The 27,499-nt window shown below is 50.3% G+C and overlaps 1 protein-coding gene across 1 annotated transcript in view; it reads right to left on the reverse strand.

Moving 5' to 3' along the window:
* The window catches only part of LOC141264609 (voltage-gated inwardly rectifying potassium channel KCNH2-like), a 64,550-nt gene extending 37,405 nt beyond the window's left edge, over window positions 1-27,145 (reverse strand). The window contains exon 1 of the mRNA XM_073676887.1: window positions 25,673-27,145. Within this exon, the coding sequence (XP_073532988.1) occupies window positions 25,673-25,748 (76 nt within the window). The 5' untranslated portion in view covers window positions 25,749-27,145. The remainder of the gene's footprint in view (window positions 1-25,672) is intronic.
* Window positions 27,146-27,499: the final 354 nt, after the last annotated feature.

Genomic DNA, 27,499 nt, shown 5'->3' on the forward strand with positions numbered 1-27,499 from the left:
ATGAACTTTTTCACATTTTTCACATTACACCAACAAACTTAAATGTATTTAATTGGTATTTTTTGTGATACAAACACAAAGTAACAAGTATTAGTGAACTGTAAAGGAAATGATACAAAGTGTTCTAATTATTTTATAAATATAAATCTGAACATTGTTTCGTGCATTTGTTTTCAGCCCCTGAGTCAGTACTTTGTAGGACCACCTTTCTCAGCATTTACTGCTGTAGTCTTTAGGGGTCTGTCTCTCCAGCTTTCTCTGCAGTCTTTAGGGGTCTGTCTCTCCAGCTTTCTTTGCAGTCTTTAGGGGTCTGTCTCTCCAGCTTTCTCTGCTGCAGTCTTTTGGGGTCTGTCTCTCCAGCTTTCTTTGCAGTCCTTTGGGATCTGTCTCTCCATCTTTCTCTGCAGTCTTTTGGGGTCTGTCTCTCCATCTTTCTCTGCAGTCTTTTGGGGTCTGTCTCTCCATCTTTCTCTGCAGTCTTTTGGGGTCTGTCTCTCCAGCTTTCTCTGCAGTCTTTTGGGGTCTGTCTCTCCAGCTTTGTCTGCAGTCTTTTGGGGTCTGTCTCTCCAGCTTTCTCTGCAGTCTTTTGGGGTCTGTCTCTCCAGCTTTGCCCATCTAGAGGTGACATTTTGCCACGTCTTTTATGCACACTCGCTCTCGCTCAGTGAGATTGGATGGACACGTCTGTGATCAGTAATTTTCACGTCTTGTCACAGATTCTCTGGGATTTGGGTCTGGGCTGTGACTGCGCGTTCACACACAGGAATATGCTCTGATATAAACCCTCCATTGTAGCTCTGACAGGAGGTTGAGGGTCGTTGTCCTGCTGGGAGGTGAACCTACGCCCCAGTCTCAAGTCTTCTGAAGCCTATAGCAGGTTTTCCTCCAGTATTGCTCTGTATTTAGCTCCATCCATCTTCCCATCACCTCTGAGCAGCTTCCCTGCCCCTGCTGAAGAAAAGCCTCCTCACAGCAGGATGCTGCCTCCACCATGTGTAACGGTGGGGATGTTGTTTTCAGGGTGATGTGCAGTGTTAGTTTTCCACCACACATAGCACTTTGCATTTAGCCCCTAAAGTTCTCCATTGGTCTCATCTGACCAGAGCTCCTTCTTCCACATGCTCGCCGTGTCCCCTACGTGGCTTTTTGCAAACTGGAAAAGGGACTTTTTATGTCTTTCTTCTTGTCATTCTTCCATAAAAGCCATATTTGTGGAGTATACGACTAATAGTCATCCTGTGGACAGATTCTCACCCCCTGAGCTGTGGATCTGCAGCTCCTGAGTGACCATGGGCCTCTCGACTGCTTCTCTAATTGGTGATCTCCTTGCTCTGTGACATGTTTAGAGTTTGGGCTATTTTTTTATAACCTAACCCTGCTTTACTCTTTCCCACAACTTTATCCCTGACCTGTCTGGTGTAGAGAGAGAGAACTGATAGTAAAGCACCCACCAGTGCATTATCCCCCTCCACCATCTGTACAACGGCACTATGCAGTCAGGGGGTAACGTCCTCCTGGAATCACCAAACCCAGACTCTTCTATTCTAAAGAGTTAAAAACGGCCTAATAAAATGTAAGGTTTGGTACAATGGTGAATGTTCAGCAGCAGCCGGCCTCTACTTTCTCCCAGTTTGTTACAATGTATCAGTGCAGATCACCAGTCTGGCATCCAGGATATTTAGACAATCAGTCCACATTGGATACAACTGCACGTAGAGCCGGTCATCTATCCAAATATTATACTGCAGGAGCGGAGGGCGAGGGGGATTTACAAAACCTTCTGCAACGGAAAGAAGCCACAAAGCAGCCGACGACCCGTAAAGAGGTTCAGAAAGTGAAAAGAGCCGTCTGATTGGTTTCTACGCTTAACGCTAATGTTTTTACTTTACAAACAGAGACCCCGCTGAGAAAACCCAGAGCACAAAGCACCCCGCTATATATACAACTTCACACACTGTGACTGCGCTGATTAAAGGGACAGTACACGTTATAAAACTCCGACATCGCAGCTACACTCATCAGATCAGCGATATTCTATCAGGTAAAAGGACGGACGTCACAAAGGAGCCAGCGAAGAGAACGGCAGATCATCACATCGACTCTATGGTGTCCATTATCACTGTGACAACTAGGAGTTGTGGTAGATGTCACCAGCAGTCCTATGTAACACCACAGATAACACAGTGATCACTCTGAGTACAGATAATGTAGTAGATGTCACCTGCAGTCCTATGTAACACCACAGATAACACAGTGATAACTCTCTGAGTACAGATAATGTAGTAGATATCACCTGCAGTCCTATGTAACACCACAGATAACACAGTGATAACTCTCTGAGTACAGATAATGTAGTAGATGTCACCTGCAGTCCTATGTAACACCACAGATAACACAGTGATAACTCTGTGTACAGATAATGTAGTAGATGTCACCTGCAGTCCTATGTAACACCACAGATAACACAGTGATAACTCTCTGAGTACAGATAATGTAGTAGATGTCACCTGCAGTCCTATGTAACACCACAGATAACACAGTGATAACTCTCTGAGTACAGATAATGTAGTAGATGTCACCTGCAGTCCTATGTAACACCACAGATAACACAGTGATAACTCTCTGAGTACAGATAATGTAGTAGATGTCACCTGCAGTCCTATGTAACACCACAGATAACACAGTGATAACTCTGAGTACAGATAATGTAGTAGATGTCACCTGCAGTCCTATGTAACACCACAGATAACACAGTGATAACTCTGAGTACAGATAATGTAGTAGATGTCACCTGCAGTCCTATGTAACACCACAGATAACACAGTGATAACTCTGAGTACAGATAATGTAGTAGATGTCACCTGCAGTCCTATGTAACACCACAGATAACACAGTGATAACTCTGAGTACAGATAATGTAGTAGATGTCACCTGCAGTCCTATGTAACACCACAGATAACACAGTGATAACTCTCTGAGTACAGATAATGTAGTAGATGTCACCTGCAGTCCTATGTAACACCACAGATAACACAGTGATGACTCTGAGTACAGATAATGTAGTAGATGTCACCTGCAGTCCTATGTAACACCACAGATAACACAGTGATAACTCTGAGTACAGATAATGTAGTAGATGTCACCTGCAGTCCTATGTAACACCACAGATAACACAGTGATAACTCTCTGAGTACAGATAATGTAGTAGATATCACCTGCAGTCCTATGTAACACCACAGATAACACAGTGATAACTCTCTGAGTACAGATAATGTAGTAGATGTTACCTGCAGTCCTATGTAACACCACAGATAACACTCTCTAATGAGGTTTATTCAGGGGGAGATAAGCGTCACATGCGGACACTGGACCACCTGTGGACGCTGGAGGGCATCCTGTGCTCGCTACTGATAGGTGATATGTTAAGGCCCCTGTACCCCTTGTGACCACTGACAGATACTTAGAGCCCCCAGAAGACTATGGATGCATCACATGTAGGGACCCCGTACACATGTTCGGCTATGGATACATCACATGTAGGGACCCCGTACACATGGTCAGCTATGGATACATCACATGTAGGGACCCCGTACACATGGTCAGCTATGGATACATCACATGTAGGGACCCCGTACACATGGTCAGCTATGGATACATCACATGTAGGGACCCCGCACACATGGTCAGCTATGGATACATCACATGTAGGGACCCCGTACACATGGTCAGCTATGGGTACATCACATGTAGGGACCCCATACACATGGTCAGCTATGGATACATCACATGTAGGGACCCCGCACACATGGTCAGCTATGGGTACATCACATGTAGGGACCCCGTACACATGGTCAGCTATGGATACATCACATGTAGGGACCCCGTACACATGGTCAGCTATGGGTACATCACATGTAGGGACCCCGTACACATGGTCAGCTATGATTACATCACATGTAGGGACCCCGTACACATGGTCAGCTATGGATACATCACATGTAGGGACCCCGTACACATGGTCAGCTATGGATACATCACATGTAGGGACCCCGTACACATGGTCAGCTATGGATACATCACATGTAGGGACCCCGCACACATGGTCAGCTATGGATACATCACATGTAGGGACCCCGCACACATGGTCAGCTATGGATACATCACATGTAGAGACCCCGTACACATGGTCAGCTATGGGTACATCACATGTAGGGACCCCGTACACATGGTCAGCTATGGGTACATCACATGTAGGGACCCCATACACATGGTCAGCTATGGGTACATCACATGTAGGGACCCCGTACACATGGTCAGCTATGGGTACATAGCATGTAGGGACCCCGTACACATGGTCAGCTATGGGTACATAGCATGTAGGGACCCCGTACACATGGTCAGCTATGGGTACATCACATGTAGGGACCCCGTACACATGGTCAGCTATGGATACATCACATGTAGGGACCCCGTACACATGGTCAGCTATGGGTACATCACATGTAGGGACCCCGTACACATGGTCAGCTATGGGTACATCACATGTAGGGACCCCGTACACATGATCGGCTATGGATACATCACATGTAGGGACCCCGTGCACATGGTCAGCTATGGATAGATCACATGTAGGGACCCCGCACACATGGTCAGCTATGGGTACATCACATGTAGGGACCCCGTACACATGGTCAGCTATGGATACATCACATGTAGGGGCCCCGTACACATGGTCAGCTATGGGTACATAGCATGTAGGGACCCCGTACACATGGTCAGCTATGGGTACATCACATGTAGGGACCCCGTACACATGGTCAGCTATGGATACATCACATGTAGGGACCCCGTACACATGGTCAGCTATGGATAGATCACATGTAGGGACCCCGTGCACATGGTCAGCTATGGATAGATCACATGTAGGGACCCCGCACACATGGTCAGCTATGGGTACATCACATGTAGGGACCCCGCACACATGGTCAGATATGGATACATCACATGTAGGGACCCCGTACACATGGTCAGCTATGGGTACATCACATGTAGGGACCCCGTACACACGGTCAGCTATGGGTACATCACATGTAGGGACCCCGCACACATGGTCAGATATGGATACATCACATGTAGGGACCCCGTACACATGGTCATCTATGGGTACATCACATGTAGGGACCCCGCACACATGGTCAGATATGGATACATCACATGTAGGGACCCCGCACACATGGTCAGCTATGGATACATCACATGTAGGGACCCCGTACACATGGTCAGATATAAGTACATCACATGTAGGGACCCCGTACACATGGTCAGCTATGATTACATCACATGTAGGGACCCCGTACACATGGTCAGCTATGGGTACATCACATGTAGGGACCCCGCACACATGGTCAGCTATGGATACATCACATGTAGGGACCCCGTACACATGGTCAGCTATGGGTACATCACATGTAGGGACCCCGTACACATGGTCAGCTATGGGTACATAGCATGTAGGGACCCCGTACACATGGTCAGCTATGGGTACATAGCATGTAGGGACCCCGTACACATGGTCAGCTATGGATAGATCACATGTAGGGACCCCGTACACATGGTCAGCTATGGATAGATCACATGTAGGGACCCCGTACACATGGTCAGCTATGGGTACATAGCATGTAGGGACCCCGTACACATGGTCAGCTATGGATACATCACATGTAGGGACCCCGTACACATGGTCAGCTATGGATAGATCACATGTAGGGACCCCGTACACATGGTCAGCTATGGGTACATAGCATGTAGGGACCCCGTACACATGGTCAGCTATGGATACATCACATGTAGGGACCCCGTACACATGGTCAGCTATGGATAGATCACATGTAGGGACCCCGTACACATGGTCAGCTATGGATACATCACATGTAGGGACCCCGTGCACATGGTCAGCTATGGATAGATCACATGTAGGGACCCCGTACACATGGTCAGCTATGGATACATCACATGTAGAGACCCCGTACACATGGTCAGCTATGGATAGATCACATGTAGGGACCCCGTACACATGGTCAGCTATGGGTACATCACATGTAGGGACCCCGCACACATGGTCAGATATGGATACATCACATGTAGGGACCCCGTACACATGGTCAGCTATGGGTACATCACATGTAGGGACCCCGCACACATGGTCAGATATGGATACATCACATGTAGGGACCCCGCACACATGGTCAGATATGAGTACATCACATGTAGGGACCCCGTACACATGGTCAGCTATGGATACATCACATGTAGGGACCCCGCACACATGGTCAGATATGGATACATCACATGTAGGGACCCCGCACACATGGTCAGCTATGGGTACATCACATGTAGGGACCCCGCACACATGGTCAGCTATGGATACATCACATGTAGGGACCCCGTACACATGGTCAGATATGAGTACATCACATGTAGGGACCCCGAACACATGGTCAGATATGAGTACATCACATGTAGGGACCCCGTACACATGGTCAGCTATGGATAGATCACATGTAGGGACCCCGTACACATGGTCAGCTATGATTACATCACATGTAGGGACCCCGCACACATGGTCAGCTATGGATACATCACATGTAGGGACCCCGCACACATGGTCAGCTATGGGTACATCACATGTAGGGACCCCGTACACATGGTCAGATATGGATACATCACATGTAGGGACCCCGCACACATGGTCAGCTATGGATACATCACATGTAGAGACCCCGTACACATGGTCAGATATGGATACATCACATGTAGGGACCCCGTACACATGATCGGCTATGGGTACATCACATGTAGAGACCCCGTACACATGGTCAGCTATGGGTACATCACATGAAGGGACCCCACACACATGGTCAGCTATGGGTACATCACATGTAGGGACCCCGTACACATGGTCAGCTATGGATACATCACATGTAGGGACCCCGCACACATGGTCAGCTATGGGTACATCACATGTAGGGACTCCGTACACATGGTCAGCTATGGGTACATCACATGTAGAGACCCCGTACACATGGTCAGCTATGGATACATCACATGAAGGGACCCCGTACACATGGTCAGCTATGGATACATCACATGTAGGGACCCCGTACACATGGTCAGCTATGGGTACATCACATGTAGAGACCCCGTACACATGGTCAGCTATGGGTACATCACATGTAGGGACCCCGTACACATGGTCAGCTATGGATACATCACATGTAGGGACCCCGTACACATGGTCAGCTATGGGTACATCACATGTAGGGACCCCGTACACATGGTCAGCTATGGGTACATCACATGTAGGGACCCCGTACACATGGTCAGCTATGGGTACATCACATGTAGGGACCCCGTACACATGGTCAGCTATGGATACATCACATGTAGGGACTCCGCACACATGGTCAGCTATGGGTACATCACATGTAGGGACTCCGTACACATGGTCAGCTATGGATACATCACATGTAGAGACCCCGTACACATGGTCAGCTATGGATACATCACATGAAGGGACCCCGTACACATGGTCAGCTATGGATACATCACATGTAGGGACCCCGTACACATGGTCAGCTATGGGTACATCACATGTAGAGACCCCGTACACATGGTCAGCTATGGATACATCACATGAAGGGACCCCGTACACATGGTCAGCTATGGATACATCACATGTAGGGACCCCGTACACATGGTCAGCTATGGGTACATCACATGTAGAGACCCCGTACACATGGTCAGCTATGGGTACATCACATGTAGGGACCCCGTACACATGGTCAGCTATGGATACATCACATGTAGGGACCCCGTACACATGGTCAGCTATGGGTACATCACATGTAGGGACCCCGTACACATGGTCAGCTATGGGTACATCACATGTAGGGACCCCGTACACATGGTCAGCTATGGGTACATCACATGAAGGGACCCCGTACACATGGTCAGCTATGGATACATCACATGTAGGGACCCCGTACACATGGTCAGCTATGGGTACATCACATGAAGGGACCCCGCACACATGGTCAGCTATGGGTACATCACATGTAGGGACCCCGTACACATGGTCAGCTATGATTACATCACATGTAGGGACCCCGTACACATGGTCAGCTATTAGTACATCATATGTAGGGACCCCGTACACATGATCGGCTATGGATACATCATATGTAGGGACCCCGTACACATGGTCAGCTATGATTACATCACATGTAGGGACCCCGTACACATGGTCAGCTATTAGCACATCACAAGTAGGGACCCCGTACACATGGTCGGATATGGGTACATCACATGTAGGGACCCCGCACACATGGTCAGCTATGATTACATCGCATGTAGGGACCCCGTACACATGGTCAGCTATGGATACATCACATGTAGGGACCCCGTACACATGGTCAGATATGGATACATCACATGTAGGGACCCCGTACACATGGTCGTCTATGGATACATCACATGTAGGGACCCAGTACACATGATCGGCTATGGGTACATCACATGTAGGGACCCCGCACACATGGTCAGCTATGGATACATCACATGTAGGGACCCCGTACACATGGTCAGCTATGGGTACATAGCATGTAGGGACCCCGTACACATGGTCAGCTATGGGTACATCACATGTAGGGACCCCGCACACATGGTCAGCTATGGGTACATCACATGTAGGGACCCCGTACACATGGTCAGCTATGGATACATCACATGTAGGGACCCCGTACACATGGTCAGCTATGGGTACATCACATGTAGGGACCCCGTACACATGGTCAGCTATGGGTACATCACATGTAGGGACCCCGCACACATGGTCAGATATGGATACATCACATGTAGGGACCCCGCACACATGGTCAGCTATGGATACATCACATGTAGGGACCCCGTACACATGGTCAGATATAAGTACATCACACGTAGGGACCCCGTACACATGGTCAGCTATGATTACATCACATGTAGGGACCCCGTACACATGGTCAGCTATGGGTACATCACATGTAGGGACCCCGCACACATGGTCAGCTATGGATACATCACATGTAGGGACCCCGTACACATGGTCAGCTATGGGTACATCACATGTAGGGACCCCGTACACATGGTCAGCTATGGGTACATAGCATGTAGGGACCCCGTACACATGGTCAGCTATGGGTACATAGCATGTAGGGACCCCGTACACATGGTCAGCTATGGATACATCACATGTAGGGACCCCGTACACATGGTCAGCTATGGATAGATCACATGTAGGGACCCCGTACACATGGTCAGCTATGGGTACATAGCATGTAGGGACCCCGTACACATGGTCAGCTATGGATACATCACATGTAGGGACCCCGTACACATGGTCAGCTATGGATAGATCACATGTAGGGACCCCGTACACATGGTCAGCTATGGATACATCACATGTAGGGACCCCGTGCACATGGTCAGCTATGGATAGATCACATGTAGGGACCCCGTACACATGGTCAGCTATGGATACATCACATGTAGAGACCCCGTACACATGGTCAGCTATGGATAGATCACATGTAGGGACCCCGTACACATGGTCAGCTATGGGTACATCACATGTAGGGACCCCGCACACATGGTCAGATATGGATACATCACATGTAGGGACCCCGTACACATGGTCAGCTATGGATACATCACATGTAGGGACCCCGTACACATGGTCAGATATGGATACATCACATGTAGGGACCCCGTACACATGGTCAGATATGAGTACATCACATGTAGGGACCCCGTACACATGGTCAGCTATGGATACATCACATGTAGGGACCCCGCACACATGGTCAGATATGGATACATCACATGTAGGGACCCCGCACACATGGTCAGATATGAGTACATCACATGTAGGGACCCCGTACACATGGTCAGCTATGGATACATCACATGTAGGGACCCCGCACACATGGTCAGATATGGATACATCACATGTAGGGACCCCGCACACATGGTCAGCTATGGGTACATCACATGTAGGGACCCCGCACACATGGTCAGCTATGGATACATCACATGTAGGGACCCCGTACACATGGTCAGATATGAGTACATCACATGTAGGGACCCCGAACACATGGTCAGATATGAGTACATCACATGTAGGGACCCCGTACACATGGTCAGCTATGGATAGATCAAATGTAGGGACCCCGTACACATGGTCAGCTATGATTACATCACATGTAGGGACCCCGTACACATGGTCAGATATGGATACATCACATGTAGGGACCCCGCACACATGGTCAGCTATGGATACATCACATGTAGACACCCCGTACACATGGTCAGATATGGATACATCACATGTAGGGACCCCGTACACATGGTCAGCTATGGATACATCACATGTAGAGACCCCGTACACATGATCGGCTATGGGTACATCACATGTAGAGACCCCGTACACATGGTCAGCTATGGGTACATCACATGTAGAGACCCCGTACACATGGTCAGCTATGGGTACATCACATGAAGGGACCCCGCACACATGGTCAGCTATGGGTACATCACATGTAGGGACCCCGTACACATGGTCAGCTATGGATACATCACATGTAGGGACCCCGCACACATGGTCAGCTATGGGTACATCACATGTAGGGACTCCGTACACATGGTCAGCTATGGGTACATCACATGTAGGGACCCCGTACACATGGTCAGCTATGGATACATCACATGTAGGGACCCCGTACACATGGTCAGCTATGGGTACATCACATGTAGGGACCCCGTACACATGGTCAGCTATGGGTACATCACATGTAGGGACCCCGTACACATGGTCAGCTATGGGTACATCACATGTAGGGACTCCGTACACATGGTCAGCTATGGGTACATCACATGAAGGGACCCCGTACACATGGTCAGCTATGGATACATCACATGTAGGGACCCCGTACACATGGTCAGCTATGGGTACATAACATGTAGAGACCCCGTACACATGGTCAGCTATGGGTACATCACATGTAGGGACCCCGTACACATGGTCAGCTATGATTACATCACATGTAGGGACCCCGTACACATGGTCAGCTATTAGTACATCATATGTAGGGACCCCGTACACATGATCGGCTATGGATACATCATATGTAGGGACCCCGTACACATGGTCAGCTATGATTACATCACATGTAGGGACCCCGTACACATGGTCAGCTATTAGCACATCACAAGTAGGGACCCCGTACACATGGTCGGATATGGGTACATCACATGTAGGGACCCCGCACACATGGTCAGCTATGATTACATCACATGTAGGGACCCCGTACACATGGTCAGCTATGGGTACATCACATGTAGGGACCCCGTACACATGGTCAGCTATGGGTACATCACATGTAGGGACCCCGTACACATGGTCAGCTATGGGTACATCACATGTAGGGACTCCGTACACATGGTCAGCTATGGGTACATCACATGAAGGGACCCCGTACACATGGTCAGCTATGGATACATCACATGTAGGGACCCCGTACACATGGTCAGCTATGGGTACATAACATGTAGAGACCCCGTACACATGGTCAGCTATGGGTACATCACATGTAGGGACCCCGTACACATGGTCAGCTATGATTACATCACATGTAGGGACCCCGTACACATGGTCAGCTATTAGTACATCATATGTAGGGACCCCGTACACATGATCGGCTATGGATACATCATATGTAGGGACCCCGTACACATGGTCAGCTATGATTACATCACATGTAGGGACCCCGTACACATGGTCAGCTATTAGCACATCACAAGTAGGGACCCCGTACACATGGTCGGATATGGGTACATCACATGTAGGGACCCCGCACACATGGTCAGCTATGATTACATCACATGTAGGGACCCCGTACACATGGTCAGATATGGATACATCACATGTAGGGACCCCGTACACATGGTCAGCTATGGATACATCACATGTAGGGACCCCGTACACATGGTCAGCTATGGATACATCACATGTAGGGACCCCGTACACATGGTCAGCTATGATTACATCACATGTAGGGACCCCGTACACATGGTCAGCTATGGATACATCACATGTAGGGACCCCGTACACATGGTCGTCTATGGATACATCACATGTAGGGACCCAGTACACATGATCGGCTATGGGTACATCACATGTAGGGACCCCGCACACATGGTCAGATATGGATACATCACATGTAGGGACCCCGTACACATGGTCAGCTATGGGTACATCACATGTAGGGACCCCGTACACATGGTCAGCTATGGATACATCACATGTAGGGACCCCGTACACATGGTCAGCTATGGATACATCACATGTAGAGACCTCGTGCACATGGTCAGCTATGGATAGATCACATGTAGGGACCCCGTACACATGGTCAGCTATGGGTACATCACATGTAGGGACCCCGTACACATGGTCAGCTATGGATACATCACATGTAGAGACCCCGTACACATGGTCAGCTATGGATAGATCACATGTAGGGACCCCGTACACATGGTCAGCTATCGGTACATCACATGTAGGGACCCCGCACACATGGTCAGATATGGATACATCACATGTAGGGACCCCGTGCACATGGTCAGCTATGGGTACATCACATGAAGGGACCCCGCACACATGGTCAGCTATGGGTACATCACATGTAGGGACCCCGTACACATGGTCAGCTATGGATACATCACATGTAGGGACCCCGTACACATGGTCAGCTATGGGTACATCACATGTAGGGACCCCGTACACATGGTCAGCTATGGGTACATCACATGGAGGGACCCCGTACACATGGTCAGCTATGGGTACATAGCATGTAGGGACCCCGTACACATGGTCAGCTATGGATACATCACATGTAGGGACCCCGTACACATGGTCAGCTATGGGTACATCACATGTAGAGACCCCGTACACATGGTCAGCTATGGGTACATCACATGTAGGGACCCCGTACACATGGTCAGCTATGGGTACATCACATGTAGGGACCCCGTACACATGGTCAGCTATGATTACATCACATGTAGGGACCCCGTACACATGGTCAGCTATTAGTACATCATATGTAGGGACCCCGTACACATGATCGGCTATGGATACATCATATGTAGGGACCCCGTACACATGGTCAGCTATGATTACATCACATGTAGGGACCCCGTACACATGGTCAGCTATTAGCACATCACAAGTAGGGACCCCGTACACATGGTCGGATATGGGTACATCACATGTAGGGACCCCGCACACATGGTCAGCTATGATTACATCGCATGTAGGGACCCCGTACACATGGTCAGCTATGGATACATCACATGTAGGGACCCCGTACACATGGTCAGATATGGATACATCACATGTAGGGACCCCGTACACATGGTCAGCTATGGATACATCACATGTACGGACCCCGTACACATGGTCAGCTATGGATACATCACATGTAGAGAGTACACATGGTCAGATATGGATACATCACATGTAGAGACCCCGTACACATGGTCAGCTATGATTACATCACATGTAGGGACCCCGTACACATGGTCGTCTATGGATACATCACATGTAGGGACCCCGTACACATGATCGGCTATGGGTACATCACATGTAGGGACCCCGTACACATGGTCAGCTATGGGTACATCACATGTAGGGACCCCGCACACATGGTCAGCTATGGGTACATAGCATGTAGGGACCCCGTACACATGGTCAGCTATGGGTACATCACATGTAGGGACCCCGTACACATGGTCAGCTATGGGTACATAGCATGTAGGGACCCCGTACACATGGTCAGCTATGGGTACATCACATGTAGGGACCCCGCACACATGGTCAGCTATGGGTACATCACATGTAGGGACCCCGCACACATGGTCAGCTATGGATACATCACATGTAGGGACCCCGTACACATGGTCAGCTATGGGTACATCACATGTAGAGACCCCGTACACATGGTCAGCTATGGGTACATCACATGAAGGGACCCCGCACACATGGTCAGCTATGGGTACATCACATGTAGGGACCCCGTACACATGGTCAGCTATGGATACATCACATGTAGGGACCCCGCACACATGGTCAGCTATGGGTACATCACATGTAGGGACTCCGTACACATGGTCAGCTATGGGTACATCACATGTAGAGACCCCGTACACATGGTCAGCTATGGATACATCACATGTAGGGACCCCGTACACATGGTCAGCTATGGGTACATCACATGTAGAGACCCCGTACACATGGTCAGCTATGGGTACATCACATGTAGGGACCCCGTACACATGGTCAGCTATGGATACATCACATGTAGGGACCCCGTACACATGGTCAGCTATGGGTACATCACATGTAGGGACCCCGTACACATGGTCAGCTATGGGTACATCACATGTAGGGACCCCGTACACATGGTCAGCTATGGGTACATCACATGTAGGGACTCCGTACACATGGTCAGCTATGGGTACATCACATGAAGGGACCCCGTACACATGGTCAGCTATGGATACATCACATGTAGGGACCCCGTACACATGGTCAGCTATGGGTACATCACATGTAGAGACCCCGTACACATGGTCAGCTATGGGTACATCACATGAAGGGACCCCGCACACATGGTCAGCTATGGGTACATCACATGTAGGGACCCCGTACACATGGTCAGCTATGATTACATCACATGTAGGGACCCCGCACACATGGTCAGCTATTAGTACATCATATGTAGGGACCCCGTACACATGATCGGCTATGGATACATCATATGTAGGGACCCCGTACACATGGTCAGCTATGATTACATCACATGTAGGGACCCCGTACACATGGTCAGCTATTAGCACATCACAAGTAGGGACCCCGTACACATGGTCGGATATGGGTACATCACATGTAGGGACCCCGCACACATGGTCAGCTATGATTACATCGCATGTAGGGACCCCGTACACATGGTCAGCTATGGATACATCACATGTAGGGACCCCGTACACATGGTCAGCTATGGATAGATCACATGTAGGGACCCCGTACACATGGTCAGCTATGGGTACATAGCATGTAGGGACCCCGTACACATGGTCAGCTATGGATACATCACATGTAGGGACCCCGTACACATGGTCAGCTATGGATAGATCACATGTAGGGACCCCGTACACATGGTCAGCTATGGGTACATAGCATGTAGGGACCCCGTACACATGGTCAGCTATGGATACATCACATGTAGGGACCCCGTACACATGGTCAGCTATGGATAGATCACATGTAGGGACCCCGTACACATGGTCAGCTATGGATACATCACATGTAGGGACCCCGTGCACATGGTCAGCTATGGATAGATCACATGTAGGGACCCCGTACACATGGTCAGCTATGGATACATCACATGTAGAGACCCCGTACACATGGTCAGCTATGGGTACATCACATGTAGGGACCCCGCACACATGGTCAGATATGGATACATCACATGTAGGGACCCCGTACACATGGTCAGCTATGGGTACATCACATGTAGGGACCCCGCACACATGGTCAGATATGGATACATCACATGTAGGGACCCCGCACACATGGTCAGATATGAGTACATCACATGTAGGGACCCCGTACACATGGTCAGCTATGGATACATCACATGTAGGGACCCCGCACACATGGTCAGATATGGATACATCACATGTAGGGACCCCGCACACATGGTCAGCTATGGGTACATCACATGTAGGGACCCCGCACACATGGTCAGCTATGGATACATCACATGTAGGGACCCCGTACACATGGTCAGATATGAGTACATCACATGTAGGGACCCCGAACACATGGTCAGATATGAGTACATCACATGTAGGGACCCCGCACACATGGTCAGCTATGGGTACATCACATGTAGGGACCCCGCACACATGGTCAGCTATGGATACATCACATGTAGGGACCCCGTACACATGGTCAGCTATGGGTACATCACATGTAGAGACCCCGTAAACATGGTCAGCTATGGGTACATCACATGAAGGGACCCCGCACACATGGTCAGCTATGGGTACATCACATGTAGGGACCCCGTACACATGGTCAGCTATGGATACATCACATGTAGGGACCCCGCACACATGGTCAGCTATGGGTACATCACATGTAGGGACTCCGTACACATGGTCAGCTATGGGTACATCACATGTAGAGACCCCGTACACATGGTCAGCTATGGATACATCACATGAAGGGACCCCGTACACATGGTCAGCTATGGATACATCACATGTAGGGACCCCGTACACATGGTCAGCTATGGGTACATCACATGTAGAGACCCCGTACACATGGTCAGCTATGGGTACATCACATGTAGGGACCCCGTACACATGGTCAGCTATGGATACATCACATGTAGGGACCCCGTACACATGGTCAGCTATGGGTACATCACATGTAGGGACCCCGTACACATGGTCAGCTATGGGTACATCACATGTAGGGACCCCGTACACATGGTCAGCTATGGGTACATCACATGTAGGGACTCCGTACACATGGTCAGCTATGGGTACATCACATGAAGGGACCCCGTACACATGGTCAGCTATGGATACATCACATGTAGGGACCCCGTACACATGGTCAGCTATGGGTACATCACATGTAGAGACCCCGTACACATGGTCAGCTATGGGTACATCACATGAAGGGACCCCGCACACATGGTCAGCTATGGGTACATCACATGTAGGGACCCCGTACACATGGTCAGCTATGATTACATCACATGTAGGGACCCCGTACACATGGTCAGCTATTAGTACATCATATGTAGGGACCCCGTACACATGATCGGCTATGGATACATCATATGTAGGGACCCCGTACACATGGTCAGCTATGATTACATCACATGTAGGGACCCCGTACACATGGTCAGATATGGATACATCACATGTAGGGACCCCGTACACATGGTCAGCTATGGATACATCACATGTAGGGACCCCGTACACATGGTCAGCTATGGATACATCACATGTAGGGACCCCGTACACATGGTCAGCTATGATTACATCACATGTAGGGACCCCGTACACATGGTCGTCTATGGATACATCACATGTAGGGACCCAGTACACATGATCGGCTATGGGTACATCACATGTAGGGACCCCGCACACATGGTCAGCTATGGATACATCACATGTAGGGACCCCGTACACATGGTCAGCTATGGGTACATAGCATGTAGGGACCCCGTACACATGGTCAGCTATGGGTACATCACATGTAGGGACCCCGTACACATGGTCAGCTATGGGTACATAGCATGTAGGGACCCCGTACACATGGTCAGCTATGGGTACATCACATGTAGGGACCCCGCACACATGGTCAGCTATGGGTACATCACATGTAGGGACCCCGTACACATGGTCAGCTATGGATACATCACATGTAGGGACCCCGTACACATGGTCAGCTATGGGTACATCACATGTAGGGACCCCGCACACATGGTCAGATATGGATACATCACATGTAGGGACCCCGCACACATGGTCAGCTATGGATACATCACATGTAGGGACCCCGTACACATGGTCAGATATAAGTACATCACACGTAGGGACCCCGTACACATGGTCAGCTATGATTACATCACATGTAGGGACCCCGTACACATGGTCAGCTATGGGTACATCACATGTAGGGACCCCGCACACATGGTCAGCTATGGATACATCACATGTAGGGACCCCGTACACATGGTCAGCTATGGGTACATCACATGTAGGGACCCCGTACACATGGTCAGCTATGGGTACATAGCATGTAGGGACCCCGTACACATGGTCAGCTATGGGTACATAGCATGTAGGGACCCCGTACACATGGTCAGCTATGGATACATCACATGTAGGGACCCCGTACACATGGTCAGCTATGGATAGATCACATGTAGGGACCCCGTACACATGGTCAGCTATGGGTACATAGCATGTAGGGACCCCGTACACATGGTCAGCTATGGATACATCACATGTAGGGACCCCGTACACATGGTCAGCTATGGATAGATCACATGTAGGGACCCCGTACACATGGTCAGCTATGGATACATCACATGTAGGGACCCCGTGCACATGGTCAGCTATGGATAGATCACATGTAGGGACCCCGTACACATGGTCAGCTATGGATACATCACATGTAGAGACCCCGTACACATGGTCAGCTATGGGTACATCACATGTAGGGACCCCGCACACATGGTCAGATATGGATACATCACATGTAGGGACCCCGTACACATGGTCAGCTATGGGTACATCACATGTAGGGACCCCGCACACATGGTCAGATATGGATACATCACATGTAGGGACCCCGCACACATGGTCAGATATGGATACATCACATGTAGGGACCCCGCACACATGGTCAGCTATGGGTACATCACATGTAGGGACCCCGCACACATGGTCAGCTATGGATACATCACATGTAGGGACCCCGTACACATGGTCAGATATGAGTACATCACATGTAGGGACCCCGAACACATGGTCAGATATGAGTACATCACATGTAGGGACCCCGTACACATGGTCAGCTATGGATAGATCACATGTAGGGACCCCGTACACATGGTCAGCTATGATTACATCACATGTAGGGACCCCGTACACATGGTCAGCTATGGATACATCACATGTAGGGACCCCGCACACATGGTCAGCTATGGGTACATCACATGTAGGGACCCCGTACACATGGTCAGATATGGATACATCACATGTAGGGACCCCGCACACATGGTCAGCTATGGATACATCACATGTAGAGACCCCGTACACATGGTCAGATATGGATACATCACATGTAGGGACCCCGTACACATGGTCAGCTATGGATACATCACATGTAGAGACCCCGTACACATGATCGGCTATGGGTACATCACATGTAGAGACCCCGTACACATGGTCAGCTATGGGTACATCACATGTAGAGACCCCGTACACATGGTCAGCTATGGGTACATCACATGAAGGGACCCCGCACACATGGTCAGCAATGGGTACATCACATGTAGGGACCCCGTACACATGGTCAGCTATGGATACATCACATGTAGGGACCCCGCACACATGGTCAGCTATGGGTACATCACATGTAGGGACTCCGTACACATGGTCAGCTATGGGTACATCACATGTAGAGACCCCGTACACATGGTCAGCTATGGATACATCACATGTAGGGACCCCGTACACATGGTCAGCTATGGGTACATCACATGTAGAGACCCCGTACACATGGTCAGCTATGGGTACATCACATGTAGGGACCCCGTACACATGGTCAGCTATGGATACATCACATGTAGGGACCCCGTACACATGGTCAGCTATGGGTACATCACATGTAGGGACCCCGTACACATGGTCAGCTATGGGTACATCACATGTAGGGACCCCGTACACATGGTCAGCTATGGGTACATCACATGTAGGGACTCCGTACACATGGTCAGCTATGGATACATCACATGTAGGGACCCCGTACACATGGTCAGCTATGGGTACATAACATGTAGAGACCCCGTACACATGGTCAGCTATGGGTACATCACATGTAGGGACCCCGTACACATGGTCAGCTATGGGTACATCACATGAAGGGACCCCGTACACATGGTCAGCTATGGATACATCACATGTAGGGACCCCGTACACATGGTCAGCTATGGGTACATAACATGTAGAGACCCCGTACACATGGTCAGCTATGGGTACATAACATGTAGAGACCCCGTACACATGGTCAGCTATGGGTACATCACATGTAGGGACCCCGTACACATGGTCAGCTATGATTACATCACATGTAGGGACCCCGTACACATGGTCAGCTATTAGTACATCATATGTAGGGACCCCGTACACATGATCGGCTATGGGTACATCACATGTAGGGACCCCGTACACATGGTCAGCTATGGGTACATCACATGTAGGGACCCCGTACACATGGTCAGCTATGGATACATCACATGTAGGGACCCCGTACACATGGTCAGCTATGGATACATCACATGTAGGGACCCCGTACACATGGTCAGATATGGATACATCACATGTAGGGACCCCGTACACATGGTCAGCTATGGATACATCACATGTAGGGACCCCGTACACATGGTCAGCTATGGATACATCACATGTAGGGACCCCGTACACATGGTCAGCTATGATTACATCACATGTAGGGACCCCGTACACATGGTCGTCTATGGATACATCACATGTAGGGACCCAGTACACATGATCGGCTATGGGTACATCACATGTAGGGACCCCGCACACATGGTCAGCTATGGATACATCACATGTAGGGACCCCGTACACATGGTCAGCTATGGGTACATAGCATGTAGGGACCCCGTACACATGGTCAGCTATGGGTACATCACATGTAGGGACCCCGTACACATGGTCAGCTATGGGTACATAGCATGTAGGGACCCCGTACACATGGTCAGCTATGGGTACATCACATGTAGGGACCCCGCACACATGGTCAGCTATGGGTACATCACATGTAGGGACCCCGTACACATGGTCAGCTATGGATACATCACATGTAGGGACCCCGTACACATGGTCAGCTATGGGTACATCACATGTAGGGACCCCGTACACATGGTCAGCTATGGGTACATCACATGTAGGGACCCCGTACACATGGTCAGCTATGGATACATCACATGTAGGGACCCCGTACACATGGTCAGCTATGGATACATCACATGTAGGGACCCCGTACACATGGTCAGCTATGGGTACATCACATGTAGGGACCCCGTACACATGGTCAGCTATGGGTATATCACATGTAGGGACCCCATACACATGGTCAGCTATGGGTACATAGCATGTAGGGACCCCGTACACATGGTCAGCTATGGGTACATCACATGTAGGGACCCCGTACACATGGTCAGCTATGGGTACATCACATGTAGGGACCCCGCACACATGGTCAGCTATGGATACATCACATGTAGGGACCCCGTACACATGGTCAGCTATGGGTACATCACATGTAGGGACCCCGTACACATGGTCAGCTATGGGTACATCACATGTAGGGACCCCGTACACATGGTCAGCTATGGGTACATCACATGTAGGGACCCCGTACACATGGTCAGCTATGGATACATCACATGTAGGGACCCCGTACACATGGTCAGCTATGGGTACATCACATGTAGGGACCCCGTACACATGGTCAGCTATGGATACATCACATGTAGGGACCCCGTACACATGGTCAGCTATGGATACATCACATGTAGAGACCCCATGCACATGGTCAGCTATGGATAGATCACATGTAGGGACCCCGTACACATGGTCAGCTATGGATAGATCACATGTAGGGACCCCATACACATGGTCAGCTATGGGTACATCACATGTAGGGACTCCGTACACATGGTCAGCTATGGGTACATCACATGAAGGGACCCCGCACACATGGTCAGATATGGATACATCACATGTAGAGAGTACACATGGTCAGCTATGGGTACATCACATGAAGGGACCCCGCACACATGGTCAGATATGGATACATCACATGTAGGGACCCCGTACACATGGTCAGCTATGGGTACATCACATGTAGGGACCCCGTACACATGGTCAGCTATGGATACATCACATGTAGGGACCCCGTACACATGGTCAGCTATGGATACATCACATGTAGAGACCTCGTGCACATGGTCAGCTATGGATAGATCACATGTAGGGACCCCGTACACATGGTCAGCTATGGATACATCACATGTAGAGACCCCGTACACATGGTCAGCTATGGATAGATCACATGTAGGGACCCCGTACACATGGTCAGCTATCGGTACATCACATGTAGGGACCCCGCACACATGGTCAGATATGGATACATCACATGTAGGGACCCCGTGCACATGGTCAGCTATGGGTACATCACATGAAGGGACCCCGCACACATGGTCAGCTATGGGTACATCACATGTAGGGACCCCGTACACATGGTCAGCTATGGATACATCACATGTAGGGACCCCGTACACATGGTCAGCTATGGGTACATCACATGTAGGGACCCCGTACACATGGTCAGCTATGGGTACATCACATGGAGGGACCCCGTACACATGGTCAGCTATGGGTACATCACATGTAGGGACTCCATACACATGGTCAGCTATGGGTACATCACATGAAGGGACCCCGTACACATGGTCAGCTATGGATACATCACATGTAGGGACCCCGTACACATGGTCAGCTATGGGTACATCACATGTAGAGACCCCGTACACATGGTCAGCTATGGGTACATCACATGTAGGGACCCCGTACACATGGTCAGCTATGGGTACATCACATGTAGGGACCCCGTACACATGGTCAGCTATGATTACATCACATGTAGGGACCCCGTACACATGGTCAGCTATTAGTACATCATATGTAGGGACCCCGTACACATGATCGGCTATGGATACATCATATGTAGGGACCCCGTACACATGGTCAGCTATGATTACATCACATGTAGGGACCCCGTACACATGGTCAGCTATTAGCACATCACAAGTAGGGACCCCGTACACATGGTCGGATATGGGTACATCACATGTAGGGACCCCGCACACATGGTCAGCTATGATTACATCGCATGTAGGGACCCCGTACACATGGTCAGCTATGGATACATCACATGTAGGGACCCCGTACACATGGTCAGATATGGATACATCACATGTAGGGACCCCGTACACATGGTCAGCTATGGATACATCACATGTAGGGACCCCGTACACATGGTCAGCTATGGATACATCACATGTAGAGAGTACACATGGTCAGCTATGGGTACATCACATGTAGAGACCCCGTACACATGGTCAGCTATGGATACATCACATGTAGGGACCCCGTACACATGGTCAGCTATGATTACATCACATGTAGGGACCCCGTACACATGGTCGTCTATGGATACATCACATGTAGGGACCCCGTACACATGATCGGCTATGGGTACATCACATGTAGGGACCCCGTACACATGGTCAGCTATGGGTACATCACATGTAGGGACCCCGCACACATGGTCAGCTATGGATACATCACATGTAGGGACCCCGTACACATGGTCAGCTATGGGTACATAGCATGTAGGGACCCCGTACACATGGTCAGCTAAGGGTACATCACATGTAGGGACCCCGTACACATGGTCAGCTATGGGTACATAGCATGTAGGGACCCCGTACACATGGTCAGCTATGGGTACATCACATGTAGGGACCCCGCACACATGGTCAGCTATGGGTACATCACATGTAGGGACCCCGCACACATGGTCAGCTATGGATACATCACATGTAGGGACCCCGTACACATGGTCAGCTATGGGTACATCACATGTAGGGACCCCGTACACATGGTCAGCTATGGGTACATCACATGTAGGGACCCCGTACACATGGTCAGCTATGGATACATCACATGTAGGGACCCCGTACACATGGTCAGCTATGGGTACATCACATGTAGGGACCCCGTACACATGGTCAGCTATGGATACATCACATGTAGGGACCCCGTACACATGGTCAGCTATGGATAGATCACATGTAGAGACCCCGTGCACATGGTCAGCTATGGATACATCACATGTAGAGACCCCGTACACATGGTCAGCTATGGGTACATCACATGTAGGGACCCCGCACACATGGTCAGATATGGATACATCACATGTAGGGACCCCGTACACATGGTCAGCTATGGGTACATCACATGTAGGGACCCCGCGCACATGGTCAGATATGGATACATCACATGTAGGGACCCCGCACACATGGTCAGCTATGGATACATCACATGTAGGGACCCCGTACACATGGTCAGCTATGGGTACATCACATGTAGGGACCCCGTACACATGGTCAGCTATGATTACATCACATGTAGGGACCCCGTACACATGGTCAGCTATGGGTACATCACATGTAGGGACCCCGTACACATGGTCAGATATGAGTACATCACATGTAGGGACCCCGTACACATGGTCAGCTATGATTACATAACATGTAGGGACCCCGTACACATGGTCAGCTATGGATACATCACATGTAGGGACCCCGTACACATGATCGGCTATGGGTACATCACATGTAGAGACCCCGTACACATGGTCAGCTATGGGTACATCACATGTAGAGACCCCGTACACATGGTCAGCTATGGATACATCACATGCAGAGACCCCGTACACATGGTCAGCTATGGGTACATCACATGTAGGGACCCCGCACACATGGTCAGATATGGATACATCACATGTAGGGACCCCGTACACATGATCGGCTATGGGTACATCACATGTAGAGACCCCGTACACATGGTCAGCTATGGGTACATCACATGAAGGGACCCCGCACACATGGTCAGCTATGGATACATCACATGTAGGGACCCAGTACACATGGTCAGCTATTAGTACATCATATGTAGAGACCCCGTACACATGGTCAGCTATGGATACATCACATGTAGGGACCCCGTACACATGGTCAGCTATGGATACATCACATGTAGAGAGTACACATGGTCAGATATGGATACATCACATGTAGAGACCCCGTACACATGGTCAGCTATGGATACATCACATGTAGGGACCCAGTACACATGATCGGCTATGGGTACATCACATGTAGGGACCCCGTACACATGGTCAGATATGGATACATCACATGTAGGGACCCCGTACACATGGTCAGATATGGATACATCACATGTAGAGACCCCGTACACATGGTTGGCTATGGATAGATCACATGTAGGGACCCCGTACACATGGTCAGCTATGGATACATCACATGTAGGGACCCCGTACACATGGTCAGCTATGGATACATCACATGTAGGGACCCCGTACACATGGTCAGCTATGGATACATCACATGTAGGGACCCCGTACACATGATCGGCTATAGGTACATCACATGTAGGGACCCCGTACACATGGTCAGCTATGGATACATCACATGTAGGGAACCCGTACACATGGTCAGCTATGGATACATCACATGTAGGGAACCCGTACACATGGTCAGCTATGGATACATCACATGTAGGGACCCCGTACACATGGTCAGCTATGGATACATCACATGTAGGGAACCCGTACACATGGTCAGCTATGGATACATCACATGTAGGGACCCCGTACACATGGTTGGCTATGGATAGATCACATGTAGGGAACCCGTACACATGGTCGGCTATAGGTACATCACATGTAGGGACCCCGCACACATGATCAGCTATGGATACATCACATGTAGGGACTCCCTGCACATGGTCCGTTATGGGTAAATCACATGTAGGGACACCGTACACATGAACATCTTATGATGAGAACCAACAAGAATCCATTTCTTACTTTGTCCTTCGAATTTGCGTATAATGGTGTCCAGGAAGGTGTTCTGAGGGGCGACGTGACCTCTTCGGACAGGCATCCTTATCCCATGGGTCGCTGCTGCCGTCTATCCTCCTCCTCGCCGATCACATGAAGGCTGGCGGTGCCACCGCTAAAACAACACGTAAGATGTCTGAGTCCGATTCAAACAAAGTAGATCCAGAAAGGGGAACATAGAGAGGTCCACGGTGCCACGGGGCAGCGCCCAAGAGTCCCACGCTCCGGGAGAAGCAGGTATTGCCGGAGTGTCAACCTCAGCCGTGCAGCTACCCGATGCCCGTGGTCTTCTTGTGGCTCATTGGTAACTGCTAATCTCTCACCTGGGGCCGGGTAATATACGAGGAGGGTTTAGCCTGCAATCCTATAATGCCAGGCAATGCCCATGCACCTGCTGCTGCCGCCCGGCACCTGTATTTAAATCAGCCGCTGACTCTCAATGCCAATCACTGGGGCTCATCTGCACGTGTGCCGGGGGTGGGGGGCGCTGTTAACCCTTTTAAGCCTCACCCAGCAGTATAATCAGACAATAGAAGTCAGGGCTGGCAGCGCATTCATCCCAGGAGCTGGCGGTCATGCCGGCCACATCGGCTCACACTTATCTGCTCCTATTATTAGCACGACCCTCGCCCTCCTCCTCGCCCTCAGCGTGGTCCGCAGTCAGGGTATCATATCCACAGGGCATAGGGCACAGGCCTGCGGTGCCCACACTATCACCTGTAGGGTAACGCTCAATGCTATCGGCTGTGGGGGCACACAAAGGAAATGCACCTGTCGGCACGACCCTCTAAGGGATGCCAGGTGCCCACCCTAAGATATCATGAAGGTCGTGACTTCTGGCCACAAGGGGCAACGGCCACGCGAGAGGCTGCCCAAGAAACTTCCCCAGGAGAGGATGCCGGTGACCGTCCTGAGCCTGGCGCACTTGTTCCGTCCCGCAGGGTGGTCTTCAGGTGGATAAAGCCCGTGCGTTCCAGCACGCGATCCGTATAGCGGCGCTGATGGCGATATCCCAGTGGCCTTGGGTGCTGGCGGCACTATTATTCCATGATCCTTCGTTAGGGAAGGCGGGAATCGGTGGTGAGCGTGCAAGGGAGGGAGGTCAGAGCCCTCGGATCCGGGTGACGGGGTGTATTTTTCTGCCACCTGCTCGGGCGCCCCCTGGCCGAAGACTACGTCGCTCTCCTCTGGCAGGGTGCAGGACGCGTGCTCTAGTGTGGGGCTGGCAGTGAGCCGGGGCCGTCTCCTCCAGAAGGCATCCCCTTATTAGGAGAGAAGGCAGCAGGGGATGCTGGAGGAGACGGATGGTGTTGTGCCTGGTCTTGCTTGTTGATGCCGCTGCTCCTCCTCCTCCTCACCGTCCTCCCCCTCCGCTGTCAGACAGAAGGGATTCCCAGCTGGGAAGCATCACAGGCTCCCGTGTTATGGGGAAGGGGGCACAGGTCTGTGTGCAGCCCCCCCAGAGACAGGGGAGAGGTGGAGCCATTGCTGCGAGGCTCCAACCACACGACGCCTCCATCGCAGGGGCAGGTGGGGCCGGCAAAGCGAGGGTTAAAGCGACCAATAAACGAATAGTGGGGAATAGGGGAAAAGGTGTCATCATGTGTAGAATGGATGGAGAGGTGCGGGGTCAGCGGGGAGGCACGGGGGGCCCAACGGCAGGAATGAATGAGGCACGAGGGGCCGGACAGGAGGAAAGAATGAGGCACGAGGGGCCAGATAGGAAAGAATGAGGCACAAGGGGCCAGATAGGAGGAAAGAATGAGGCACGAGGGGCCAGATAGGAGGAAAGAA

The sequence above is a fragment of the Phyllobates terribilis genome, unplaced genomic scaffold (assembly GCF_046119375.1).
Source record: "Phyllobates terribilis strain yellow unplaced genomic scaffold, ASM4611937v1 Scaffold_4__5_contigs__length_816908805, whole genome shotgun sequence".
In the NCBI taxonomy this organism is placed as follows: Eukaryota; Metazoa; Chordata; class Amphibia; order Anura; family Dendrobatidae; genus Phyllobates; species Phyllobates terribilis.